At 32.7% G+C, this 25,922-nt stretch overlaps 1 protein-coding gene across 3 annotated transcripts in view; it reads left to right on the top strand.

The window, feature by feature from the left end:
• The first annotated feature begins 420 nt into the window (after positions 1–420).
• Positions 421–25,922, top strand: part of LOC135840685 (puratrophin-1-like) — a 166,867-nt gene continuing 141,365 nt past the window's right edge. For 2 of the 3 annotated variants that reach the window (XM_065357311.1, XM_065357312.1), the window contains exons 1-2: positions 421–762; positions 2,422–2,950. In XM_065357311.1, the coding sequence (XP_065213383.1) occupies positions 2,870–2,950 (81 nt within the window). In that variant the 5' untranslated portion in view covers positions 421–762; positions 2,422–2,869. Of the gene's footprint in view, positions 763–2,421; positions 2,951–22,236; positions 22,330–25,922 lie in introns of those variants that run through there. The other variant, XM_065357313.1, reaches the window with a different exon arrangement.

Below are 25,922 nucleotides of genomic sequence, written 5' to 3'. Positions count from 1 at the left end.
TTAAAGTCGAACGTCGTTCAATTTATTGGAAAAGGAAAGCTCAATCGGCTGTCACAACGAAAAGTAAAATGTGGCTACCTATCCTAAATGTACACAGGTATATCTGCTCATTGAAGCCTATATGCGAGAGATTAACTGACTAAAAGTTGTTTGGCGTATTGGACCGAATGGTGAAATATTAGCACTTCCGAACGCTTTTCGATTAACAGCCAATATAGGCAGATATGTGCACCTTTGTTTAGCGTCGTGTGTAATGACCAGTATTATTAGTTTGAATTGAAAGGCGACGGCACTCTGGTGGTCACGCCATTGGTATTGAAATAATAGTTTGGAATATTCCCCAGTTCTCTTCTTCAACCTACGACGGCGACGGTAGCAACGTAACAAACAGATTCTCATTAACTTCGACATGAGTGTAACACCATAGTTCGTGAATCGACTCGAGTGGTAGTGTGGTGTGGTTCGTCGTCTTCACCTGAGTTGTGATATTACAGGTATCATATCATAAGTGCTTCGAAATTAAAACATCGTGATACCGATAACAATACCGAATTTTTTACGTGACGGTTTTAATACGCGTTGACTCGATTTGTGCTTACAGAAAGCTCTCTCGTTGGCTGAATTTGATAAATTTTAACGGTTTATTATTATTTTGTGCGTGGTGTGTTTATTCTTATTCGCTTCGTGATCATATTTTAATACTTGGTTAATTTTTTTTTTTCAACTTTAGAACCCAGTCGCAGTCGACGTGAATTTTTCGGAGTAAGTTTGATATTATTTTTAATGTTAGTTGAAAGTACTTGTACGAGTAGGCTACTTTTCAATGGAACTGAATTACCCACCTAATTACACATAGTTTAATTAGTCGATAGGTAGGCAGGCCGGTTTCTTATTATATCGTAATGATTTTGAACTGATTGTAAGTATGTATTTAATTTTTTCAAAATTTTACATTGTCTATAAAATAACCAAGATCATAAACTCAAAAAGAAATTATATGCAGAAAGAATTCAGCGATTTTTTAAGCAGGATACTTTTTATGGAGCTTTTTTTTTCGCTTTGCTCGGGGCAAATTTGCTTTTTATTTTCAAAATTTAAAATTTTTTCAAAAATGTTGGCGGATTAGAAAAATTTGCCCAGAAATAATATTACATATTTTCATGCATAAGAAAGTTACCTATTTAGCTTCTTCAATTCATTAATTTTCAAAAGCCTTTTCCTTGGCTTTCGCTAGGAGGACTGGGGTGTTGTTGTTTGAACTTTCAAAAATTTAAGGAGTAAAAAATTAACCTGAACAAATCAAAAAATTCAACCCATTTTGAAGAGAGGTTCAGACTGAGTCATCTTTTTTAAAACTACTTTTTTCAAAGAGTTCGATTCTTATTCAACACTCTTTTCTATCTCTTTTGCTCAATTTAAAATTATTCACCATAATTTCATTGCACCTTGTACTTCTGAAGCACAATCCAATAAAGAGTGGTCGAATTCGAAAATAAATACAAAGTCAAAATACAGACTTAATTCCTTTTTTGAACACCTTGACTACTCCCTAAGAGAAATTTCCACATCACGATAAAATCTGAATGAGCCAGAGTAAAATCTTGGTATATCCAAGATTAAACGTGCACTCTGTAGAATCAGTAATTGCTAATTTGAAGAATTATAGGTGAGGTACCCCCGTATCTCTGTTCAGTATAGTCTTGGTTTCAGCCCTTTGCTCATATGTACCTATAAATACTTAAACCTAAGCTAAAGAACATTATTTTATGATCAACAACAATGTTTCTGGCATTGACATTTTTCAAATTTGGAAGGTTTTTTTTAACTTCAAATTTTGGAGATGAGCGAGGCCAGAAATCAGCAAAAATTTATCATTTAAGAAGTTTAATGCTACTGTAGAAATTTATATTTCTGATGAATTTGAAATTTCTTCAACTTTAGCAATACTTCTAAGGTACCTATTTTTCTAAAAATTTCAAATTTTTGGGAAAATGAAAATTGATTTTTGAAAGTTCAATTCATCATTTGAAGTTTTCAAAAAGAAAAATAGTGTCACTCAAAGTGAAGTGAGGGCAAATCTTTTTTGAAAATCTAATATTCAAAAAGAAGTTTAGAAAAGTGTATTTTTCAGCTAATTTGTCAACTTGAATATTTTTTTTTCACTTCTTGCTGTATTACTCAACCTTACGTTCAAAAATTCAGAAGTTTTCCCTTAGATTTTTCAACCATAGGCAACATATTTAATCGTTCAGCTGAAGATTTTTGTGGCGATGTTCTTGGTGTTCTGTGATAGATATCTCATGCATTGATTTTAATGATCTCATGTATTGGTCATTCATTTCATGAACTCCCCATAGACAGTAGACTTAGACTTATTTGTCAGACATAATTATCAACCTTTTAATGAACTTGGTTTTGCAGGTTTGCATTGTACCAGTGTCGAGGTATCCACGCGTGCGTCCAGTTGTGTAATGAGTCCTGTAACGTTAAAAAAGTGCGGTTTCGGTAAATTTACACCAACGTAAAAAAAAAAAAATACGTAAACGTATCTCTACTCTTGACGTTGACTGTGTTGAAATTTAAGAAGTTGTTTTCGGAAACTAAGTATGGCCTGGCGATGGCGGTGTCTAAGCGGTTCGCGCAATAATGTAAAAACTGGGTTATTAAAGTTCTAATCGTTTCAAGTACCTACCTTCGATGGTGCTGATAAAAAGTTTTTTGATGCGGTTTCCTCGCTTTGTTTACGTTAATGTAATAATTACGTGTCGTGCGATATCGTCTCGAGGCTCGAGCCGCGGTCGGATTTTTACGCGATAGTGATGCAAAAAAAGAAAAAAAATGAAATCAGTTTAAGTATCCAGGTGTAGGAATGGCGTACACCATATGGAGGATTTTTATGAAGAAATATGCCAAAGTGAAATACGGATTGGGTACTCCAAGAGCGTTACCGGTAAGTTTTTACGTGCCTGATTTTAATTATAGGTAGCAATTGTAGAAGAAATGCACAGAAGCTAAACAAGCATAAACCTATGTATTACCTACTAGAGTAATTCCATTGAATATGTCTCTAGACCTACTTGTAATTCAGATCACTATCAGAGCTTTGATAAATAACACAAAATCAATTTCATTATGTACAATTTACCTACCTAATTCTGTTATTCCAGATTTACTGAGGTAATGATTGAAAACTTCGCTAATGTTGTCTTTGTACATATCAAAGCTTTGAACTATCATGTAATTACACGTGTCAAGTTGTCTAATTTGATTTGAATAGTATATCGTGATTCGCGAGCGATCTTAACAAATTTTTCGTTATTATTTTAAAAGAATTTGGAGGATGTTTGATGTTTTACGTAACTTGCCAAATATTTGCCTATCTATTTGCTTATTGGCACTGCGTAGATAGATATGAGTATGTGGAGCTATGGCACTGTTTCCATTTCACAAGTTTTATTGAAATGCTTCGGCGATTGATTTAGAGTAAGTAAGTATACACATGAATCACGATGAGAGATTAAATAACTGCTAGGAATTCGGAGCGAAAGTTTCAGCTTAGCTCATCCATTTTGAGTGTTGAATAAGAAATAGAGAAAAGTTATCAACTTGAAGCGAAATCTTGTTCATATACTTTTAGGTACCCTACCTATGTAATGAAATAACAGAACATTTGAACAATTGACTTGACGAATTTTATGGCTGATTGATTTAGTTAATTTCTTCCTATCTACTTGCATTTTTTTTTTCAATATCTAGCGATGAGTCCAAATCCGGTTACAATTTTAGCTTGAATTTGGATGATTTTCTGGGGGGGGGGGCAGGGAGGAATTGTTAACGCATATTTTATGAAATTCATATATGAACAGCAGTAAGGATACAATCAAAAAGTACTAATGATGAGCTATTTTGTTTTTGGAAAAGAAAATAATAGATTACCACAGATCACTGAAGCATAAAATTTTAAAAAATGTTTTCAAGTCAGATCCTTCCGTTTTGCTTAATTTTTTTCAAATTCACTTCCGTGGAGTTTCCAGATAATTCCTAGATTTTTTGTTTTCAGAAAAATTGTCATAAAATGGACCGAAATAAATTTCAACATCCTTTTAATAGGTATAGAAATAAAATCCAAAAATCTGCAAGTGGCTTTAAAATGGATCAAAACGACCAATACTCGATTTGAGAAGTCACGAATGAACTTCAAATCAAATTTCAGATTCCTATCTCAATTTTATCAAATTTGGAATTTTTTGTAAAAATTGAGAAAAATTTGACTTTAAAACAATCTGAAAAAAATTTAGGAATAAAATTCAGGTTATAAAATTTGGTCTGGTGATGTAATTTTGTTGTCTAAGAAAGGAAGAGCAGGCCCGTAGCCAGAATCTGGCTGTAGCTGGGGCGAAGGAAATATCAGCTGGGGCAGCACTTTTTGAGGCTCGAACATCTGTGAAACATCCCCCCCCCCTTTAACCCCCCTCAACCATCCGTTATTCCAAAACAATTTTAAAAAAAAATGAACAGAATGAGTGTGTATATTTCAGAAAAAGATTATACATAATGCGTGATGCTGGTGTTGAGTCTAATACAGCTGTAATCTGCGCGATTTACTGTGAAACTCTTGTAATAATTCTTTGGCTGTGACTGTTTCTGTTTAAATTTTGTCATGATGTAAAATAGTCAAATTTGAATCGCGTCCAAACAACATTAAAAAAATATATTATTCAAATTTTTAAAGAAATGTTAAGACAAAAAACGCTCTTTTCACCTGAAAAAACTTTATTTATTTTCTCGAAACAAACTTTTGCCCTCACTCAGGGTTCGTACTTGGTCACTTTTCAAGAAACTAAGTTACTAAATTGGGTTACTTTTTCGATAAGTAGCTTTGGTTTTCCAAATTATTATTATTTTTTTTTAATTTCAAAAATTCAATTTTTGCATTTAACTTGATGAGAAAAAAATGCTAGTACTTGATATCCATAAGTGAATAATTTGAGAAAGTTGACCTACTTATACATACACTTTTATCGCCAAAAATAGCTCAAAATCTCACTTTTTGTCAACATTTCCAAAAATATCCTCGTTTCTTGCCAAAAATTGTTACTTTTTGGTAAAAAAAATTCAAGAAATATCCATTTCCCTTTCAAAAAATTACCAAATAATTCCGCTTTTTTGTTTGAAAAAAATGTCAATGACCGAAATGTCTCCCATTTTCAACAGAAGGTTGCGAAAAAAATAGTGGTTTTCCTCAAAAATAGTCCATCTTGCTTTTTGCTAAGATTGTCAAAATTCTCGGTTTTTCGCAAAAAATTATAAAAATTTTCATTCTTTCTTAAAAATTGTCCATAGGTCTTCCCTATTGCTGAAAATTTTAGCTTTTTCGTAGTGTAAAAGTCTCAATTTTTTATGTAAAATTGCCATAAATTGCACAAAGTGAAAGTCTCACTTTTCGAAAAAAATTGCAAAAAGATGTAAGGTGCACCGGGGCAAGTCAGAATGATTTTTTGCAATTTGAACTTTGACCAGTTGTTACTCTCCTTCTAATGAACCAATATGGATCAAATTTATTATGTAGGTTCCCATAACGGTTCTTAACCTATGGTGAAAATTTGAGCGCGATTGACTCAGTAGATTTCGCTCAGTGGAATAAAATATAAACTTTTTCGACTTTTCCCAATTGGGGGAAGTCAGAACAGGCTAAACTTTGCAGAGGCGTAGATCACAAACGGAGCGTCCTAGAAAAATTGCCTTTCAACAAAATTGTAGAGAATTTAATTCTCTTTGAGACCACTCTCATCAGATTTTCACTAGGACGCACGGTTCGTCCGCTATATGCGAAAAACTAAGAAATAGAAAGTTTGTATTTTAGAACAAATTCAAAACAAGTTCAAAACAACAACAAAATACAATTGAACCAAAGACATCTAAAATGAAACTGAATCGCGAAAATTTTTATGCCGTGATGAAGTAGGTGTAGTACCCTCAAGTCACCTTTAGTGGCACTTCACCAGATATAAACCTCTAGGTGCTAGAGCAAGTTTTCTAACTTACCCCGAATTCCAACTTCCCCCGGTGCACCTTACTGGATTTCTGATCCTCACAAATTACTAATTTTTACTCAAATTACATATCAAATTTTTGATTTAAAATTTAGTGAACGCATCGAGCGAGCCATCGAGCTATCAAATGCAATTCATGCTAGTGTAGCCATTTCATGAACGTAACCATAATTTTACATTGTTGAGTTTTTGGTTTTTGGCACTTTCTGATTTTTTTTCTGATTTTGCTGGTGGGGCAAACGTGTTTTTTTTTTTTTTTGATTTTGCTACCTGGGGCAAACAGCCTTTCTAGCCGGGGCATTGCCCCGGCTGCCCCTACGCTGGCTACGGGCCTGGAAGAGGGCGAGGCACAAAAAAGTTAGATGGCTTGATGAGTGATGACTGCTTCGTGTAGGCCTATTGGATTAATATTTTTCTGTAAGTACCTACGTATTGGTTCGTTAAAGAGTTTGGTGTGAAGATTTGAATTCGAAAGCAGACATTTTGTTTTGCCATTAATTTTTACCATTCCCAACTTTTTTTTTTTAGCAATCCAGAGTGTTTAAAAACGATAGATTAGGTAGATATCTACCTTTCTTTCTATTTCCGGGGAATTTTTGAAAATTCAAATGCTCATTTGCCATAAAAAAATCAAAACTTGAAAAAATCAGATATATGTACTTAACCTAACAAGGGAACCTCGTTAACTCGTCAATTCGTCACCTCAGATTTAGCTGAAATTTGGCACACTGAAAGTTCATGTCATCAACACCATAGGACCAAATTTTCAGCTGCCGTAGTTAATAATATAGTGCTTTTTCTGGAGGAGCGAATCCAGTGTAGGTACTGGAGAAAAACTAATTTCTGCAAGAAGCTCCATATCGTCTCGAAAATGGCTGCAATCAATTCAGGAGGTCGACTTTGGTATCCAAACTGAATTTCAGTTTTTTATCTCGCGGTTCATCCTTTTAAAGAAAATTTTATCAGTAAAAAAATGGTCTATTTCATCCATTTTCAAAAATTCACCAAAATTCGAAAAATCAACTTCGGCAGCAGAAAATTTGATTTTGAGGTGTAGGTGACATGAACTTTCAGTGAACCAAATTTCAGCCAAATCGGAGACGACGAGTTGACTAGGTTCCCTTTTAATGCATTGATTTATATAAAATGAAAATTCTGTTTTTTTTTTTTTTTTAATTCTAACTATTCTGCAATTGTCCTCATACTTGCTTCAGCATCGCGCGTTACGCGTAAAAAGAAACACGTAAAGGTGCTCCCGGTTGGCAATTAAACTTTGTTATCAATTTAAAAAATACGTTTTCCTTATTATTATTAATTACGTCGCGAAACAGAACCCGTTATCGCAACACTCGTTTCGTGAACTATTGGAAAAGGATTTATTACTAATGGTGGGTTACATCGTATTTTTGATTCGGCTGTCTGTAATTCATGCAACGTGACAGCTAAAGTATTGCAGGAGAGAAGGTGAGCGGTAGATGTGTTAAGGTAATTAAAAGTTAAAAGTAGCCTCAAACGAATCATTTTTCATCATCGTGTTCCATCATTTATTGATGATATTTTCAAAAATGTTGTAAAAAATATCATTTTGAAAAGATGCATTTGTACGTAGGTAGGTATAGGTATGTACTTACAATATCTTTGACCGTGCTTATGAGTCTTCGTGTGTCGCGAATGGGTTGAATGGCAACATAAGCGCCATAACAAAAACTGGTTTTGATAAATGCCAAATAAGACAGATTTGCTAATTATTTTGTTGCCAGCTGTTGGAACTTCGTAAATGAAATTTAATTAAAAGACCCTTTATTTTCCCATGGCATAAAATAAAATGTCTGGCAATATAATGATTTCACATGTAGATAGGTAGAGGTAGGTACCTAGTACCTACAGCTAACGTAAAGTCACTTTGTGAAGAGTGGGCGAACATTTTCGTTTTTAAAATTCTGGCACGTAGGGCAAAGCTTTTATATAGATACGAGTATGCATAATATTATTTCATTTATGCATATGGGTATCATAAATATCTCAGACAAAATCAAAATCTTGGATCGCAGATTTACCAAGTACCAAAAATTGGCACCCTTTTTATGTAGGCATCTACGTAGGTAATACCTATATCGTATGCAAAGTGCTAGACGAATTTTTAAAACGAGAAACAAATAACAATACATCATTCGCGAGTACTTTTTATTTTTTTTGGTTAAGAAAACAAGCAAATTTTCAAATGAGACAAAAAGCAGAAAAAATAAGTACATAAGATTTATTTTTCCGAATTATTGAAAAAAAAATGAAAAATTTGGTTATGATCTTCTGACCAAAAATTTTGAATTTTTCTTCGAGGAAAAAACTCTAAATCGTGAAACATTTTAAAAATCTGTATAAAAAAATTTCAACATCTTGATTTTTAAAAATTCCTAAAAGTCCCTCTGACAATTTAAAAATTAAGGAAAATTATTTAAATAATTTTAGGTAACGTTTCGTTAGTTATGGGAAAATGAAATAATTAGACGATATACCAACTCACATTCAAAAAAAAAATAACTGTAGATATAAATTGACGGTTATAATCAGGATATTCACGCGATAAGTACCTTCCTCTGGATGTAGGAATACCATACTGAGCATATGTGTATCTACGATGATAGTAAGGAAACACACGAAGGTAATTTTTCATCCGAACTTGACAAAAAGAAAGCGAATTTTCATAACACGTGTAATTAAAGTTATTAACACGAGTTAACTCGGTTAATATTTTTTATCTTATCACTAAAATTCACACCCGCTTCATTGTTATAATTATTATAAACATTGTTCGTCACTCGCATAGGCGCAAAATTTTTCGCCAAAATTGATTGCAATTTATGAGTCTTTGATAATTCTCATGTCGAAACATTTCCTTTTAATTCGAAGTACAGTACATAGGTTTAGGTATAGATCTACTCACTTCCTACGACCTAAAGTGTCTGATTAACGGGTATTCAAACAATTATGCAATCTGTGTAGTATATAAAGGTATGTAGGTATAAACTTACTATTTAATGTTAAGAGCTTGACTGCGACTGGTTAAAATAGAATAGCAGGTTGTGTGTGAAATAGTTGATAGCCTACTCGTAAATAACTCTGAGCTGCCTGTGTCCATATACGACAATTAGTTTTGAATGATCGATTTAGAAATAGAAATAAAGAGTGAAGACGCGAATGGAATTGTGAAAGAAAAAAATCGTGCGTGTAACACCTACCATCTTTGATGTTGTATGTACGTATACCAGGTGTTCCGGGACCAGTGTCAACTATTTTGCCTGCTAAATACAGCATCGCGAACTACGTAAATGCGAATTGAGTTGTCAACCCTATAAACTGATTGTCTATGTCGAAGTTCACTTGCAGATAATACTCGAAAAGACGAACAAGAAGCGTTATTATGACTGGCTGTCTATCATGTAGATTGAAAGAATTATTCCTATCTTGAAAATTGAAGGTGCTACCTTGATTCAAAATTTTCAAATTCAATAAGGTGCCCTAAATCTTGAAAATGTGGGCCTTTTAATTTTGAAGATAGGCAATTTGTCATGATAAAATTTTTGGGAGTTGATGAGTAGATTTCCAATGCACAAAAAATGATCCAATTGATTCCCTCGTCGTTTTTGCTCATACAGTAGAGAAGTGTCAAAATTTGACACTCAAGTGTAGATTTTGGAACTCGAGTTGCACTCAACGGAAAAAAACGAGGAGTACGATGAAGAGGTATAGGTTGCTTGTAAGATGGAATCAATTCGAAATTAGTCAAAAACGACGTGAGAATTAATTTGACTGCTCAATTAATTTCTAAAAAAAAAAATCATTTGGGAATCAACTCACCTACAGCCACGTTTTTTTTGTCCTCTCGAGCATCAACCATGGGTTATAGGTAGTAATATCATTTGAATGATTCAAACTTTTTCTTATTTTTAATGAACGAATTCTAGTCTTGATGACTTCTTTTTCAGTTATATTTCAGTTTTAGCCTACCTTCGAAATTGAAGGAGCTTATTGAAATTTTCAAAATGCTCTGACTGTCGCCTTCAATGTTAGACATAGATAGGTATAGTGACTATGATCTTTTTTGAAGAGCATTAAAAGTTTTACAAGCTGGGTTAATTTCATTGTTTGTATAAACTCAATATTGGAAGGTGCAAAAGCATTTTTAAAAATTAAAAAAAATCAAGAGTCTTCATCTATTCAATTTTGAATTCAGGCGAAATAAATGTTGCATGCTTTACAGAAAAAATCATGTTTATATTTTACTATGTTTGAAATCGAAGGAGCTAGAATACGTTGAGAATTTTATTCACTGAAATCATCGGCTGGTTAAGTAAATACAAAGCTTCACTTCTCTTCTCAGCCGTAATTAGGCATGTTAAATCATTGAAAAGGAACAGAACTTGTAAAAAAAAAGAAATTGAGCAAAATTGGAGGGCCCTGTTGAGTGGAATAGGTTTTAACTTTATAAAAATTATATGTAAGTATGCTGAATTTGTGTAATCGATATTTTCAACTTCATACATATACGTGGGCTAGCTGCATGTCACCAGAGTCTATCAACTTGTTAGGTATGTATTACTTTAATGAACTTATCGTGAACAGATTTCTCGAAATTGTTGAGCCATTGACATTCAAGTGCTTAATAATTTTATATGATCCAAACTCCTACACTAATAGTAAAATAAAAGTAGGTTTAAAGATATTCGTACCTACATTGGTTGTTAGGATTTGAAAGAGTTGAGTAATGAGCGGATGAATGAATGAAGAATGAGTGAATGAATGAATGAATGAATGTTAGAAGCTGTTACTCGCAAAACCTTGATACGTATAAATTAGCGATGGCAAATAGGATTAGAACATTAAAAAATTTACCGTTACATTTAATGAATTTCGTGGGCCTTTATTCGTAGCGTCCTTCACCCAGTGCATTTCTACGTGAGTTATGGAAAATTTTCACTCACCCAGGTATGACGATATTTTTTGAAGGTCGATCTTCAGCAGTGGGAAAAGACACTTGACAATGTATTGCCTTGCTTACATATTTAGACCGAGTTGATGAGACAGGTACCTATTAGTACGTATAGGTACATCTACATATGTATATATGTTTTTTGATACGGAAGGGGGTTCCTAATATTTTTTTAAATTGGATGTTTTACGAATTTCGATTTCCAATAAATTTACATTTTGCATCTGGAGTACATACTTACATGCAGTTTCATATTTTTTATGATAGGTAAAGGTACGCTACGCCACGCCATACAGCGCTATTGCAGATACTTCACCTAGTTTTAGAAAAACTTTACCTATACCTATTCAATTTCATAGTTCATCGTATTGTAATTTGTTTCTTTATTTTATGCGAATGTGTACCTCTCACTAATGAGCATGTCTAAATATACAGATCACCGAATTAATTAGGTTGAGATTGCCATAGGACTTTAATTGTTGAAAAACGTTTTCTTTTCTCAAGCTCGTATTAGGGTACGTTCATTTACAAAAGGAAAAGTATAGTAGCCGCTGCGTTAATTAGCGAAAATCACAAAATGTGGAGAAGTTATGACTATCGTATCTTGTTTTTTTAATACTATTTTAAAAATTTATTATTGTGAGATTTTTACGTTATTTTTAAAACAAGTGAAAACGGTGTAAATACGTACGCTTATGATTTTTTGAAGTGAACTGTGTTTTTGATGCGTGCCATCGCGAAGTCAGTTTGGCTTGCATGTGGAACTTGGGAAACATTGCAATGTTATAATATAATAGAATAAAGTATCGTGTATCGTGATAAATATAAATATATCAGTGCCTAGCTAACATAGCTAACAGCAGCTTATTTTTGCATTTTCTTAAGTGTAATTCATTGTTTACAATGTATTTGGAAGCATATCTACACATTTAAAATTCCATGCAACATTGGCGAACAATTTTCTTGGGAGAGAAAAGATGCCGCACAGAAAAAATTGAATCATTCTCATTCAAGGAATGTTGAAATCTTCAACTTCTGCCAGCATGAAAACTTGAGTTTTCATTTTGAGAGCTCATGTCTGTGTACAGTTTAAATTAGATATACCTACCTATACTGATTTTGGATTTTTCATGTACTTACTCCCTAATAATTAAACTTCCACTGACGGAATTTGCGTCAAGATCAACCAGTTGTGAGATATGAGCCTTCAAAATTTGATAAATCTGTGAGAAATCCCAAATGAGTAGAAAACTCGAGACTCAGTCCAACTCTCTGAAGGGTTTGGATAAAAGTACCTATTGGTGGTTATTTTACCGTGAAAAAAATGAGCAAAACCGAAGGAACCGACTTGATTTTTAATTCCGATTGATATTTTATTTATTTTATTTTATTTTTACAATTTAGGTATCTCCAACAGCCAGAAGCAATTACAGGAGAGACCGATTATAACTAAGAGAGAAAAAAACTAAATATCGTTTTATAAATTGAAAAGGAAGAAGAAAAAAAAATACAAAAAATAAGGAAGTATAAAGTGAGAAATAACCAGAAACAAAACAAAAAGATACTAAAAACAAAAGATAAGTGAGTCAGTAACAATACTAAAATCATGCACAGAATTATTAACATATTTCAAAATAAAATAATGCCTATAATTAGAAGGTTGGGCTCACGTGTATAGGATAGTGATGAATTTTCTTCACTCATGTACGTATGTATTGTATACTTACGATTTGTTAGTTATTGGTACTTTACCTATATAAATTTGAAAAATTAATTTATTATCTACTGTAAAAATTCTACCTATATGTGCGAATTTGACGTCTGATAGGTATCATGCAATTGAAAAATTACTTGCCTTAAAATTCCAAGGTTTTCTAAATTTCTGCTTAATTGTATCTAAAATGTGTGTTTTTTTTTTTTTTTGTTCTGAACAAAAACTGAATCCACGTGAGGTCTTGTTAATATACCTAGGTGACTGCTTTTAAAATGAAATTTTATATACTAAGCAGTTAGAAACCTACATACATTCTGATTCAACCACCTTTTTGTTGTCAAGCCAGTTGGTTAGAATAATAATTAAATTTTATATTGTTCGACGCAGAGTTTTGGGGTACCTATTTTGTCTACTTTTTGGATTCAAGCCTACCTAGATAAAGTTCTTGTAATGTATGAAAATGATTATAATATGTATTGCGTAAGTAGGTATTTTTTTAAACATAACTACCGAAATGAAAGTGTATTTTTAAAATTATTTTGGTGTTATATTTGCTCTTACCAAGGTGTTGGATAATTTCACGCCAGATTGTCCTAATTTTTTCAACTCTTCTTATAAGAAAAATTCACATTGATAAAAATGTACTCGTATCTCCCTAATTGAAAAAAAATTTACTGAAAAATCAGGTAAACTCATTTTCAAACTTGAATTGGGTATTATCTTCTCATAGAATTACAAAATAACTATGCGTACCTACTTACTTTTGAATTCCAAGCCTATAATGTCCAAATTATCTTAATTAGCTGGTTGAAACAGCTCCTTCGAAAAACATTATAAAAATGTCATCCTAACAACACAAACAAAAAAACATTATCTTATCTGCAGATATTTAGTATACTTATTAGGTATATACCTACACTAATATCGTAATAGCGTATATGCAATAAGCTATGTAGTATATTTATAGGCTTGTAAAAGAATGCGGGTAACTCGTTGAATTAAAACAGGTGAAATGCGTGATTACACGAATGACAGCAGTAGCAATATAAACAATGTCGATTAGATAACTGATGAGATTTAATGTAATTCACTAATTTGCAGAAGAATTTGGATTTTTGTTTTTTTTTGTCTTTTCATTTCCATTGGAATCCATCAACACTTAACTTTGATTATATTTTTTTTATTGATTTTTCAATTCCAACGTCAATAGGTAATTGGAATTTGGCAGCTAGAAATTTTTTCAAATCGCAGAACCTCTCGTTTCTATTTTTGAGAAAAATGCTTTCTATACGCTATTTACTTACCTATTGTACTTTCACATGAAACAAACAAAATCGGATTCATTGCAGAGAAAAATGAAATCCATACCTGGATGAGTTAATGTTGAACCGGTGATAATGAAATGACATTATTTATAGATAACCTATGTATCCATTAGGAGAGAAATGCAAAAATACGAGGTGAGACATTCTACATCTAGCTCCGTTGTAGGTACCTAGGTAGAATGATTTAAGCTGAATCACCACAATATCTAAAATTCCATTCCTACGATTATTTAGGAATTTGAAATAAAAATCATGTAAGATTGGAAAAAACTGCCTAATTATTATTTTTTTTGCACAGATAGTAATTAGAAATGTGATGAGAATAATGGTTTAGAAAATGAAGTATGAGTATAGAGGTACTTACGTAGTGTATTCGACGTGATCGGAGATCATCAAAATTTAGTTTTCATTTCTTGATTTATGATCAACTTGACCTTAAACATCGGACATCAGACATTGGCAGATGGCGAACTGAAGTAAAAAAGTCGAATAAGCTTCCTCATAACTTTTTTGCTAAACTGTCGTAAATGAAAATATGATGGAATTTTCTTTGAAAATGTAGCTTCAATTTTGAAGAAATTTAATTATGTTTCCATACCTTGAATAAAATCCAAATGAATTTCCAATAAATGATAAAAATGTTTCCACCATAACATTAATACAGATTATAGATGAAAATAAAGTGATGTAGGTTAGGTACCTACAATTTTCTGGACAGTGGACACGTGATTCATGCCTCTACTACCTCGTAGTTTATTATTTATGTGTACCTAGACCTACATAATCTCGGTCACCATAATAACTTCGTTCAAATTTTATTTTACTGACCACTAATGCCATTTATTTCGCGAAGTGTGACCAAGTAAGGTTCTGATGTAAACAGAAATGATAATATCTCAAAGAAAGTCAACAACGGCTTGTGTGGGCTTTGCGTCGCTCATGTGTATACTAATAGATAAGACACTCGTATGCACGAACTCGAAAACTGAATTACTAAAGAGGACATATACGAATAACAAACGCAATAAAATGCGTTGAAATTGCGTGGAAGGAAAAGATAAATAGGTAGGTATTGCTCAAATAACATTACATTTTTCGAAGAATTTCAAAATTCAATCTTTTCTCTTTTTGCATGTCGAGTCGAGTACAATGTGGGGTAATAGGTAATACATATCTACTTGTATTTGCGATTCTCATGTTTGGCATGTTTTTCATTCGTCTTTAGTGAACAAATTTGCATTTTTCGTGAATTTTCGACAAGACTCATTCTTACGAAAATCTTTATTTTGAATTCATGTGAGTATGTGAGCAGGTCTGATTTTTTATTTGAATCATTATTTATTTTGATGCGCAGAAAAAAAAAGTACGAGAAAAACTCAAAGTCTTTCGTTTGAACAGCTAAATAATTTTGTGAATTATATTCCATACTTATTTGTATCAAGCCATGCCAGTTTTGGCTTCTCTGTGTTTCTTCTGCCCATCTGTTCTCACCCTCACGCTCCATAAAAGTTATCGACTGAGAGGACTCAGACTCAGAGGGATGAATCCAGTAAAAAAAAAAATTAAAGAAACTGACGACTGAGTCACCAAAAGATTCCCTGGAGTGTTCCACATCATTTACAAAAATTGTATACAGATTTCCTGTCATAAATTTTGCAATTAACAGTGGTTTACCAAAAGGAAATACTCGTAATTGGTACAACTGGTTCAAACGCTACTGTTATTTGAGGATGTATAATTTCGGATATACCTAGACCACCTTGTTTACTTATTAGATAGAACGATAATCAATGTTTTGAAATTGTTATTCAACACAGGTGTCACAAATGATTATTTTGTGGAACGGTGCGGTATCGCAGGAAACCAGTACTACACCTAGCAACCACCGATGTTCATGCGACAAAAAATCGCTTTTTATCTAACACATGCTATGACGGGGAGCATTTCCATATCATATAAATTATAATAAAGAAGTATACCTACCTACCGGTGGTAGATACGTACAATGAGTACCTACCATAAAAGTAGGCCTACTACTGAAAAAAAGTAGGTAAACAAGGATGGAAATGACAGTTCCATCGTACCTATCTTATGTTTACGTAACAAAATCCTGACAACCCTCCTTGACACGAGTCTTTTAAAAATTTGTATTTAGATATACCTACAAATAATTCCTAATACATATGTATTTGCATACATATTTTGATGGCATATTTTTCAGTTTCAAGTTGAGCATCTCTACTTACCTACCTTACTTCTAATTGAATTCTATTTAGGAATACAGAATCAATCGCCCAAAACTTTGAGGGAATTTCACTGGTAGGTACCTAGACCTACATTTATGATAACAGCCAATTTATATTGAGGAAAGAAATTGTTCAGTTTTTCAAAATATGTATCTCAAACTGTTGCTGAAATAATATGATGTACATATATCATTGGAATATTAGTAAATTGTGATTTCAAACAAGGTACCAAGAGATTCGATTTGCAGTTTTTTTTTTTTTTTTACTAATTCTACCTTATTTACTTAGTTGTTTGTTCATTTTTTCAAAAAATTTTGTGGAAAGATTATAGGTGAACTTTTTATTTTCAGTCAGAGAAACCGCTCTAATGAAACAAATTTTTGGGCTGCCAAAGTTAATTTTTTGATGAATGTTTAAAAATGGCAAAAATAGCCTATTTGTAGGTGTAAGATACAAATCCGAAAATTGGTGTACTCTACTATAGTCAAACTCCTCCCCCTCCCCCCTTATCGATTGTCACATTTTCAAGCCGACTTGGAGTCTCCAGCAAAAGTTTATTTTATTCCAGAAATTTCAAAATCGCTGCAGAAGGCGTTGCAATCATCTTCAGAGGCTGCAGATTAAATGTCATCATAAGCTCGCCGTTCCGAATCGATCAAGGCAGGTGAATCACAAATCTGAAGAGATTGCTGGTTGAAAAGTGTAATTTTTTACGAGTTGGAAATCTCTCAAAAAAAGAAAAATTCCAAAATCGTCAATTTTTAGAACAAATTGTTCAAAATTTCTTCTATACCCCAAAATCTACCTATCGATAAAATTGCTACCGTTTGTGAAGCGATTTAGAAGCTTCAGTAAAAGTTGATTTTTTCACTAATAGGGAACAAAATGTTGGGATATACATATGTACTCGTATGTACTAGCTACTTGGCCATATTCTGTAGTACCTCAGTCTGAGTGTCTGTCTGGATGTCGAAACTCTCAAGGTCACTGATCTACCTGTCCAGCTTCTCAAGGTCATCTGTCTGCCTTTCTGGCCTCTCAAAGTTGACTAATGTATCTAAGTGCTTCTCTGCATATGGCCTCTCAAGGACATTTGACCTGTCAGGATGGCTGTACCAGGTCGCCTGTATTCCTGACTGAGTTATTAAGTTCATTAACCCGTTTGGCTGCCCTCTTATGGTCACTGCCTACCTCACTATATCCTTATGGTCGTCTGTTTGCCTATCAGGCCTCTCGAAGTTGTCTGAATGCCTGTCTCACTGTCCAAGTCGCCCAAGGTCATCTGCCTGCCTGACCACTTAAGGTCACTGATTGGTTCTCGAAGTCGTTTTTGCTCTCGGTTTGACAAACTTAATTGTACGTAGCATTTCATTACAATTTCTCCGAATTTTTCAGTTTTTTAAATTGCTTCAATTTAGGAAACATGTACATACGAATACTTGAAGTAAATCTGAAAATAGCTCTCGTTAATCTTTCATTTCAAGTTTTGGGACAAAAAAAGAATCCATCTTGAATGATTTTCACCAATTTGCAAATGAGTGTGTACCTAAGTTGATAACTAATTATTTGTCAAAAACGAATGCAAAAGTAGGTAAATGAGCGATTAAAGAAAAAATTATAGATTATTGTTTCTTTTGAAGCAACTTATGTTTTTCAAAAGAGGCATTAAGTAGGTATTCAAGATTTATAATTTTTCATCTCCTCATTTTCACAAATTTCCTAGTCTACGGATTAGAAAATATATGTAATTGTACAGTACCTACGATAAAAAAAGTTGCTTTAAATAAGGTCCAGTGTGAACGTCAGCACTAGATAGCCCATCTAACTTAATATGGTTTTGTATGATTTATAGAATAACACTGCTGAAAAGTTGAAATCCACATGTGCACTTTTAAATTCACGACGTACGGGTATACATATATAAAAAATTATCATCGCTACATAGGAATTCAAAAAAAAAAAAAGCACATCACTAGACAACCAACCTAGTTTTCTAGACGTTATGTTGTATTTGGTTGCGAAGAATTAGATTACATCACAATTCGAGGAAGACGAAAGTACCGTAATACAAAAACCGTTAAATGAGTCAAAACAAAATAATTGTTGGTAAAGTGCTTGCATTTTGCTGATCTAGTGGGTATCTTTTCTCTCTACACATATGACCACAAAGGCTACGCAACTTTGAACTAGTTTGTAAATATAATTTTTTTAAATCAATTTACGAATTTGCAATTTAAATTCGAGTTCGGCACGTACCGTAATTGCAAAATGCGGTATCTGCTCATTGTTTAACGATGAATGCTAATACGATATAATTGCCGATAATGATTATGAAAATGGAGAACCATGTACCACGCGTATCATTGTCATCGAAATTCATCCCGTCTAAATGTACATATTGGCGCCATATGACGTCATTTTGATGGATGTGTAGGTAGGTAGGTACTAGGTATATGCAACGTACAGCACGTAAAGTTCTTATATGTATGTAGTATGTAAGTTATATTCAGGTATCATTATTCACGATTCAATTTGTGATCTTCTTCATCGTGAGTGTAATACCCACCTAGGTTTCTCATACTTGTGAAAACAAAATCAGCTGCTTCTTGAGTATAGGTAAATGGGAAATGTAATAGGTAAACTGATATGCTTGGAGTCTGAACAGAATTTCAAAGAGATACCATACACTTTCTTTTTAGAAAAAATCCGTGCGCGCCTATTGGTAGATAAGTATTAGTGGGTAATTATTTATAATAATAAAGATTTATTAGCACCTAAGCACTAACGTATTTAATGCTCAACTGTCTGTCGCGTATATTTAGGAGCACGTTGTATTTTTAAAAATGTGTTAACTTAATACGATTGGAATGCAAATTATTTTCCCAGTTGAGTTGCGGTTTCGGTATAACAATGAAGTCGATGAATAGGTGTACACGCCTCACATGTGTACAGTGTAGATGTTGTAGGTAGGTAGTAGGTACTAGGTAGTTAGGTACTTTGGCCAATGCGTATGTGACAACGTACCAGAAGAGAATGTAAATTTTTTGTGAAATCTTTCTTATAAATATAGGCATTTAAGTAAAATGCAAAGCCTAGGTATTTTTTGAATAGGTTAATTCGTCATAAAGATGTTTAAAAAATTGTACAGATTTCAAGGTTAGCAATTCAAACAATGTGTTTGGTGTGTTGAAAATGTGATTTTTTTCAACCTTTCAAACCTCAAATTAATCATATTTGTCAGATACTACAGAATTTACTTACCTATATCTGGACTTCCCCAGCTGTTAAATTGGATGCAGGGAGGGGAGGATCATTACCAGTAAGGTGAAATCAAAGGAAACAAACCTCTCAAAAATTAATGACAATTTTTGGGAAGTATAGGTACAAATATGTAATTTGTTGAGTTTGTTAACAAAATTTATGAACCAAACAGAGAAAACTCGAAAAAAGTGTCTCTATTTTTGTCTTCTCGAGTCGTTCGCGAACGTTCAGAAATATTTTTGAATTTTTCGAGTCTTGAAAAATGCCAGTGAAATACATATAAAAATTCCATCATGAAATGGGTTTTTGAAACGTGTATCTAAATTTATTTTTTATCTTTAAAATCGTGAAGTTGAACCAAAAGAAAAAAATTGGAAAATTTATGCTTAAATCAATATTTTTTCAACAGTCAATTTTTTCACGAGTAGATATCCATTTCAGGCTTTCCTCGTTTTCCTCAACTTCATAAACTCATCGTTGAAAAATCCACTTTTCTAAATTTTTCGCGATTTTACGTTTCGATTTTAACAGCTGATGGAAAAAAACTAAATTGCTCGAAACTGGAAATTAACTCTGAAATCTGAATTAGCTGTACAAAATTTCAATTTTAATCAAATCCCCTTCGTAAACAAACGAAAAAACTTGTTTAATTGGTGGATTGAAACGCGATAGAATGAAAGGAAAACTTAAATGTACACGTAACACTCCCACATAGTACGTATTTACGTAGACACTGACACTAGACATACATCCTGCAATTGTTTTCTCAAACTATTCATCTTCGAATGACAAACCAAGTGTGTAATTTCAAAGGGGGTAACTAAAACAATAACTTTAGGTGCATGAAACTCCCTGGTACATACAAATACGAGTTTAATTTAATCAGGGTGGTTGAATTTTAGTTTGAGAACAAAGCACTTTTCGTTTTATTATGTTTCATGTACGAAAACTTGATAGGTACCTATACCTACCCTACGTACACGTTACCTACCTATTTAGCTTTTCAAGTGTACGTACAAAATGGGGTTGTTAAAATTTATTTTTATACGGGTTTTAATTTTTTTTTCAATTATATTATGACATTATGAGTATAGATTTTTTTAATTTCTTCAATTTTATATTTTATTTTTATTTTTTTTGAAATTTGATGGAATTACTACCAAGAATTGAGCATTAGGTAATACTGCTCTCGTTGTCCATTCAAATATCATTCTGTGGTAACTCTTTTTTTTTCAACGTGATTTTTATTATGTTTATGTGTATTAGACTAAAAATGAAGGATATCAACACGCTTGGTTTCTGTAGTATGACAGGCGACAAGGCACAAGATACGTTCAAAGGTGATGCTTCTGCCGGTAACCTATAATTATCATGATAATTTTATCGCTATTGTCTCCCATAGCATAGGCATAATGAAAACAAAAGCAAAGCCACGAGCATAATATTCCTTTTTTGGAAAATTACCCAATGATATTATTTTTTCATACAAATAAGTTACTTACTCGGGACAGGCATTTAACCTGACTATAGGTATAGGTATATAAATTGAGAAAGTATATAAGTACTATATTGTCCTACATACCAAAAAGTAACTTTAACAATGGGTTAAAATAATTCTGCAATATTTGCATGTCGCATGAATGTACTCACTCGTATGCAGTTTACTTACGTGCAAACGTACGATACATCATTTCGATTAAACAGACCACATATATACGTTATATTTCTAAAATCATGATTAAACTACTTATTACCAATTGTTTGACCAAGCAGCCAGTTCTTCAACTTGTATGTACTTACGAGTGAAATTTCTCTGTATGATTTATACACATTTATGGTGGAGAAATGGTTCTTATGATGTCAATTTTTTACTCTCATTTGGTTGTAATCCTGAAAGGGAAATGATTACGGGATCCATATACGCAGAAATCCAAACAGGTGAGCACGATGACGTTATAAATGCGTTTAAATTTGTTCTTTGTCGTCCGATACGTTTACGAAATTCTCCACATAATCGACAAAGGAAGTGAATGGCTTCGTCGAACAAGACGAAAAATCATAATGAACATTACTCCTCGAGTAATGAATGAGTGGTAAATATGTCTAATTGTTTTATACGACACAATCGTATAGATCAATAATGTCACATTTTGTGCTGCCGAGTCTCGACTATTTTTATGTAATTTTACGATTTTATGCGACTATTTGCATTATATGGTGCTCGAGACGTAAAATTACCGTAATAAAATATCTTTAATAACAGATGTGACTTGCCAACGAGCAGATTCGAAACAATAAAATCACTTAAGTCTACCAACAATATGATTTTCCCCTTAGGTTACTAAAGGTAGGCGACTACTCGTATTCCAAGTTTAAATAACTATTTACCCCGAGCATGCTCTTTACTTCGCGTCGCAGCGCAACAAATATTGTGGTTATTGTAAAATGCTAGTGCTAAAATTCTGTCTGGCAACTTTTTGAGAAACTTGTCGTTTGCATATTGTATTCGGTTATCTGTTCGAGTAGAAGTGCGGACCCTTGAAATTGAAATTTCTTGCGTTGAATCGACTATAGGTACCTACGTAATTTGGTTTTTCGCCGGTGATGTATAAGTTGTTGGTTTTATATTCGGTTCGAATATGGAATTACATTTCAAAAAAGTGAAGAAACTGAGTGTTTGTTTTCAAAACTGTTACTTTGATAAAATTCGCGATTGAAGAAATTTTCTACGGAAATGTGGCAGGTGAATTTTCAAGTGTCTGTATTTTACGTAGCTACTCGTTTGTGCTTCATAAAACCATTTATCGCATGTGATACATGATTTAATAATAAAACATAGGTACCCATATAATCTAATAAGAAAATACCTGCATTAACGCTGAGAAACACGGAAAGCTTTTGATTTAAAATATTATACACGTGTATTTTACTTGTATAAAGTCGTCTCTATCGGAGTTCGAATGTGCGACACGAATGTACATATTTATAATTTTCACGTAATCGTAATATATACCTATCTACTTGTATCTACATAAAATGTGTGCATAGTGCATCAAATTTACTTTTCACATTTTCATTAGTTTCCTATTTGATTACAAGTATACCTTATCTACCCACATACATACGTATTAAAAAAAAAAAACCTCATCGAATATATACATGTAAAATATATAGCAACAATATTGAACGATATACCTAAGTAATTTTTGCACGTGACTTTTAAGACCTTCGATTACTTAGATATGCTTGTAGTTGAGAAAAATCTTCTGAACTGTAACACAATTTAAAATTAAAATGCAAATTAATATCGTGGTGAATTTAATATCGATTTGAATTATCGTTTGTATTCGATATTATAATTGATTAGTAGGCATATCTATAGGATAGGTAAGAATTCATTTTCAATTGCATGCAACATATTTACGTGAAAGCGAGTTTTATTTCTTATACTGGAATAATTTTTTATTACTTTGAGAAATTCTTAAATATACCAACTTATTTTTTATTTTGAAGTTACTCGGTTCTCTATTTTGAAAATAAAAATCGGTGTTAATGTATCTAGTCTGCAGATAACGTATACAGCGTAGATACTGTTGATAGTTTTTTAAACCCGCCGTGGGTCGAAATTGATTTTTAAATTGGATCAATGAAAATAGGTCGTGTTAGTTTACTTTCTTCGTTGCTTAATTATTATTTTAATTAACTTATAGTGTTGCCATTTGAACAGCTATGGGTGAAAATTTACTGAATGTTTGTTTCTTAGTTAGTGTCAAATATTATCATCTAGGCAACTTAAGCTTCGAGGAAATTTTTCTTATTCAGAGCAGACAAAAGCTGACACTTGAATTGATTGTACCTGTTTACATAATTTAGTGACATGTGTGATATACCTACCTATATAAAGGTAACCTTTGTCTCCAAGGTCAGGAGACGGTGCTTAAATTGGGGTAGGTAGGTACTCGTTTCAACTACCAAAATTTCTCTCTTGAAAATGAAATTTTTTTTTTTCATTCGCAAAAGTGACGTGAAAGCAGCTTTGTGATTTAATTTGAACAAATGTGGAATAATCGAAAGTAAATTGTTGGGGAGGTGCAAGGGAAAGGTTGCAAACGTCTGACTACTAATTTTTTTTTTTTTTAATACTGCAGAGAAATCAACTTTTGACGTGGAACTTGATGGGATGAGCCGACTTTAGGTACCTTTTTTTTTTTTTTTTTTTTTTTTCAAAAGAAAGTTTTATTTTATTCATATGCAAAAATTGACAATTTTGGAATTTTTTTTTTAATTCAAAATTCCCAACTTGTAAAAAAATACAGTTTTCAACGGTTGACCTTGAACATGCGATTTACCTCCTCAATCGATTTTGTGACAGAATTAAATTTTTAGGTGCCGAAATTGATCAGAACACTTTCTGGAGCGATTTAAAATTGCTGGAAGAAAATCAACTGCATGGTTACTGGAGGCTTAAAATTAACGAGTTGTAAAGATTCCATTGTTGAATATTCTATGTAGTAATGTTCCAATTTTTTCTATTTTTTTGATTTTTTTTTTTGAATGATATCAATTTTAATTTTTTGTTTCACTTCTTCAACTCGAAACTCGATTTTTGCTTAAATGGGGCACATCCAGTGCTGTAAGGTAATTTATGTCGGTAAATTACGGCGGTATTTTACCGTATTTTACCAGAAGTTTTTTACGTATTTTACCATAATTTACTTAAAAGCAAAATTGATCACTTTTTTTCCAACTTTCCTTCATTAATTTCCAAATTTCCACGAAAATTTATGATTTGAAAGTTACCAAAAACTTTCCCAATAAATTTCCAAAAAATTTCCATGGAAAATTTCCTATAATCTCTAATAACACCAAACTGATGAGAATTTACTTCAGGGGCAGGTCAGAAGTTCAGAACTTTGAAGTCAAACTACAAATAATTTTTTATATCCAAAGTGGTAAAATACCGTATTTTACCGCCGTATTTTACCAGCGAATAAATTACGGTAATTTAACAGCCCTGAGCACATCACATTGAATTTAGATTACACCGATATTCAACCCCTCCCCCTTCGATACGGTGTAGTTTTCCAAGTGAAGTTGCGGTTTCAAGCTTCTTAGAATCCTTCCGAAAATTTGTCGATTTTGAAAAAAATTCAATTTGATCTCACTGAAGTTGAGAATTAAATATTCAGTTTTCAATAAATTAACATCTCTTTTGGAACTTTTCGGATAAGTTGTTAGTTATTCTGAGTCATTCTAGAGAAAATTATATTTCAATCAGCGGCTTGCTTTAATTTGGAGCCATCTAGCCAATATCAAAATTTTGTAGTTTTTTTTTTTTCAAAAATCAAACATTGAAAACGAATTTTTCTGGTCTGATGCAAAACAATCAAAATATGTAAACTATCAGCTTTTTACTTCACTTAAAACCAAAATTCAATATTTTTCAACAGCCTCTAAATTTTGAAAAATTTACAAAATTTTGAAAAAAAAAGTTCGATCCTTCAAGTTTTGCATTAGGTATAGAAGGTATTTTTGAATAAGTATTAGGTAAGTACTCGTATTTTGTTTTTTTTGTCTCCAATCGAAAATTTTCGATTTGTTGGGATCAATTTCTTGTTGAACGAATTTTGACTATAATAAAGTTTTCTGCTCATATAAGAATATCATTCCAGAGCTTTTGAAGTAGGGAGAGAGGTTGGCAGATCGATAAGTTTGAGCTTTTAGTTGACATCCGTGATTTCAACGATCTGTGCAATTTACCTCATTTCCCCGGGTTGCGACATTCATCAATTCATACATAAAATATAGATCAAACTCCCTGTTCGCTTTCAACTGTGGCCAAAAAAAACAAAAACAATTTTTACCCACTCCAAGGAATGGATAAAGTGACTCGACACATTCAACGACCACCTGCTGTTTGTACGCATATACTACTACAATTTACACGCGTTAATAAAATTGCATACCGAACGCCGTAAAAATAACGCTACGATGTGATCGTCTCAACTGAGAACGTATGCAAATTATCTGCTAACGTATAAGTAATTTGGCCATAATAATAATACGCAAGTGTTGAAAACAATTCCCACCCTAATTTAGATTTAAAAATTCAAACACATGGACTCGATTCAACATCGAGCTTCGTGCAGTGATGAAAAAGAAGAAGAAAAAAACAAACATAAATCATAAATTAAAAAACAGCTCGGCCGTCGTCAGGTTGTTAGCGTTTGTCGAATGAAAACAATACTCTTTAACAAATTGTAAAAGTGGAAAAAAAATTAAAATAGTTGAACTATATCCGTAAAACTGATTTCCATATTTTCTCACGACAAAGTA

The sequence above is a fragment of the Planococcus citri genome, chromosome 3 (assembly GCF_950023065.1).
Source record: "Planococcus citri chromosome 3, ihPlaCitr1.1, whole genome shotgun sequence".
Lineage (NCBI taxonomy): Eukaryota > Metazoa > Arthropoda > Insecta > Hemiptera > Pseudococcidae > Planococcus > Planococcus citri.
The sequence above is the reverse complement of the archived record's forward strand: the minus strand, read 5'-3'. Positions and strand labels throughout refer to the sequence as shown.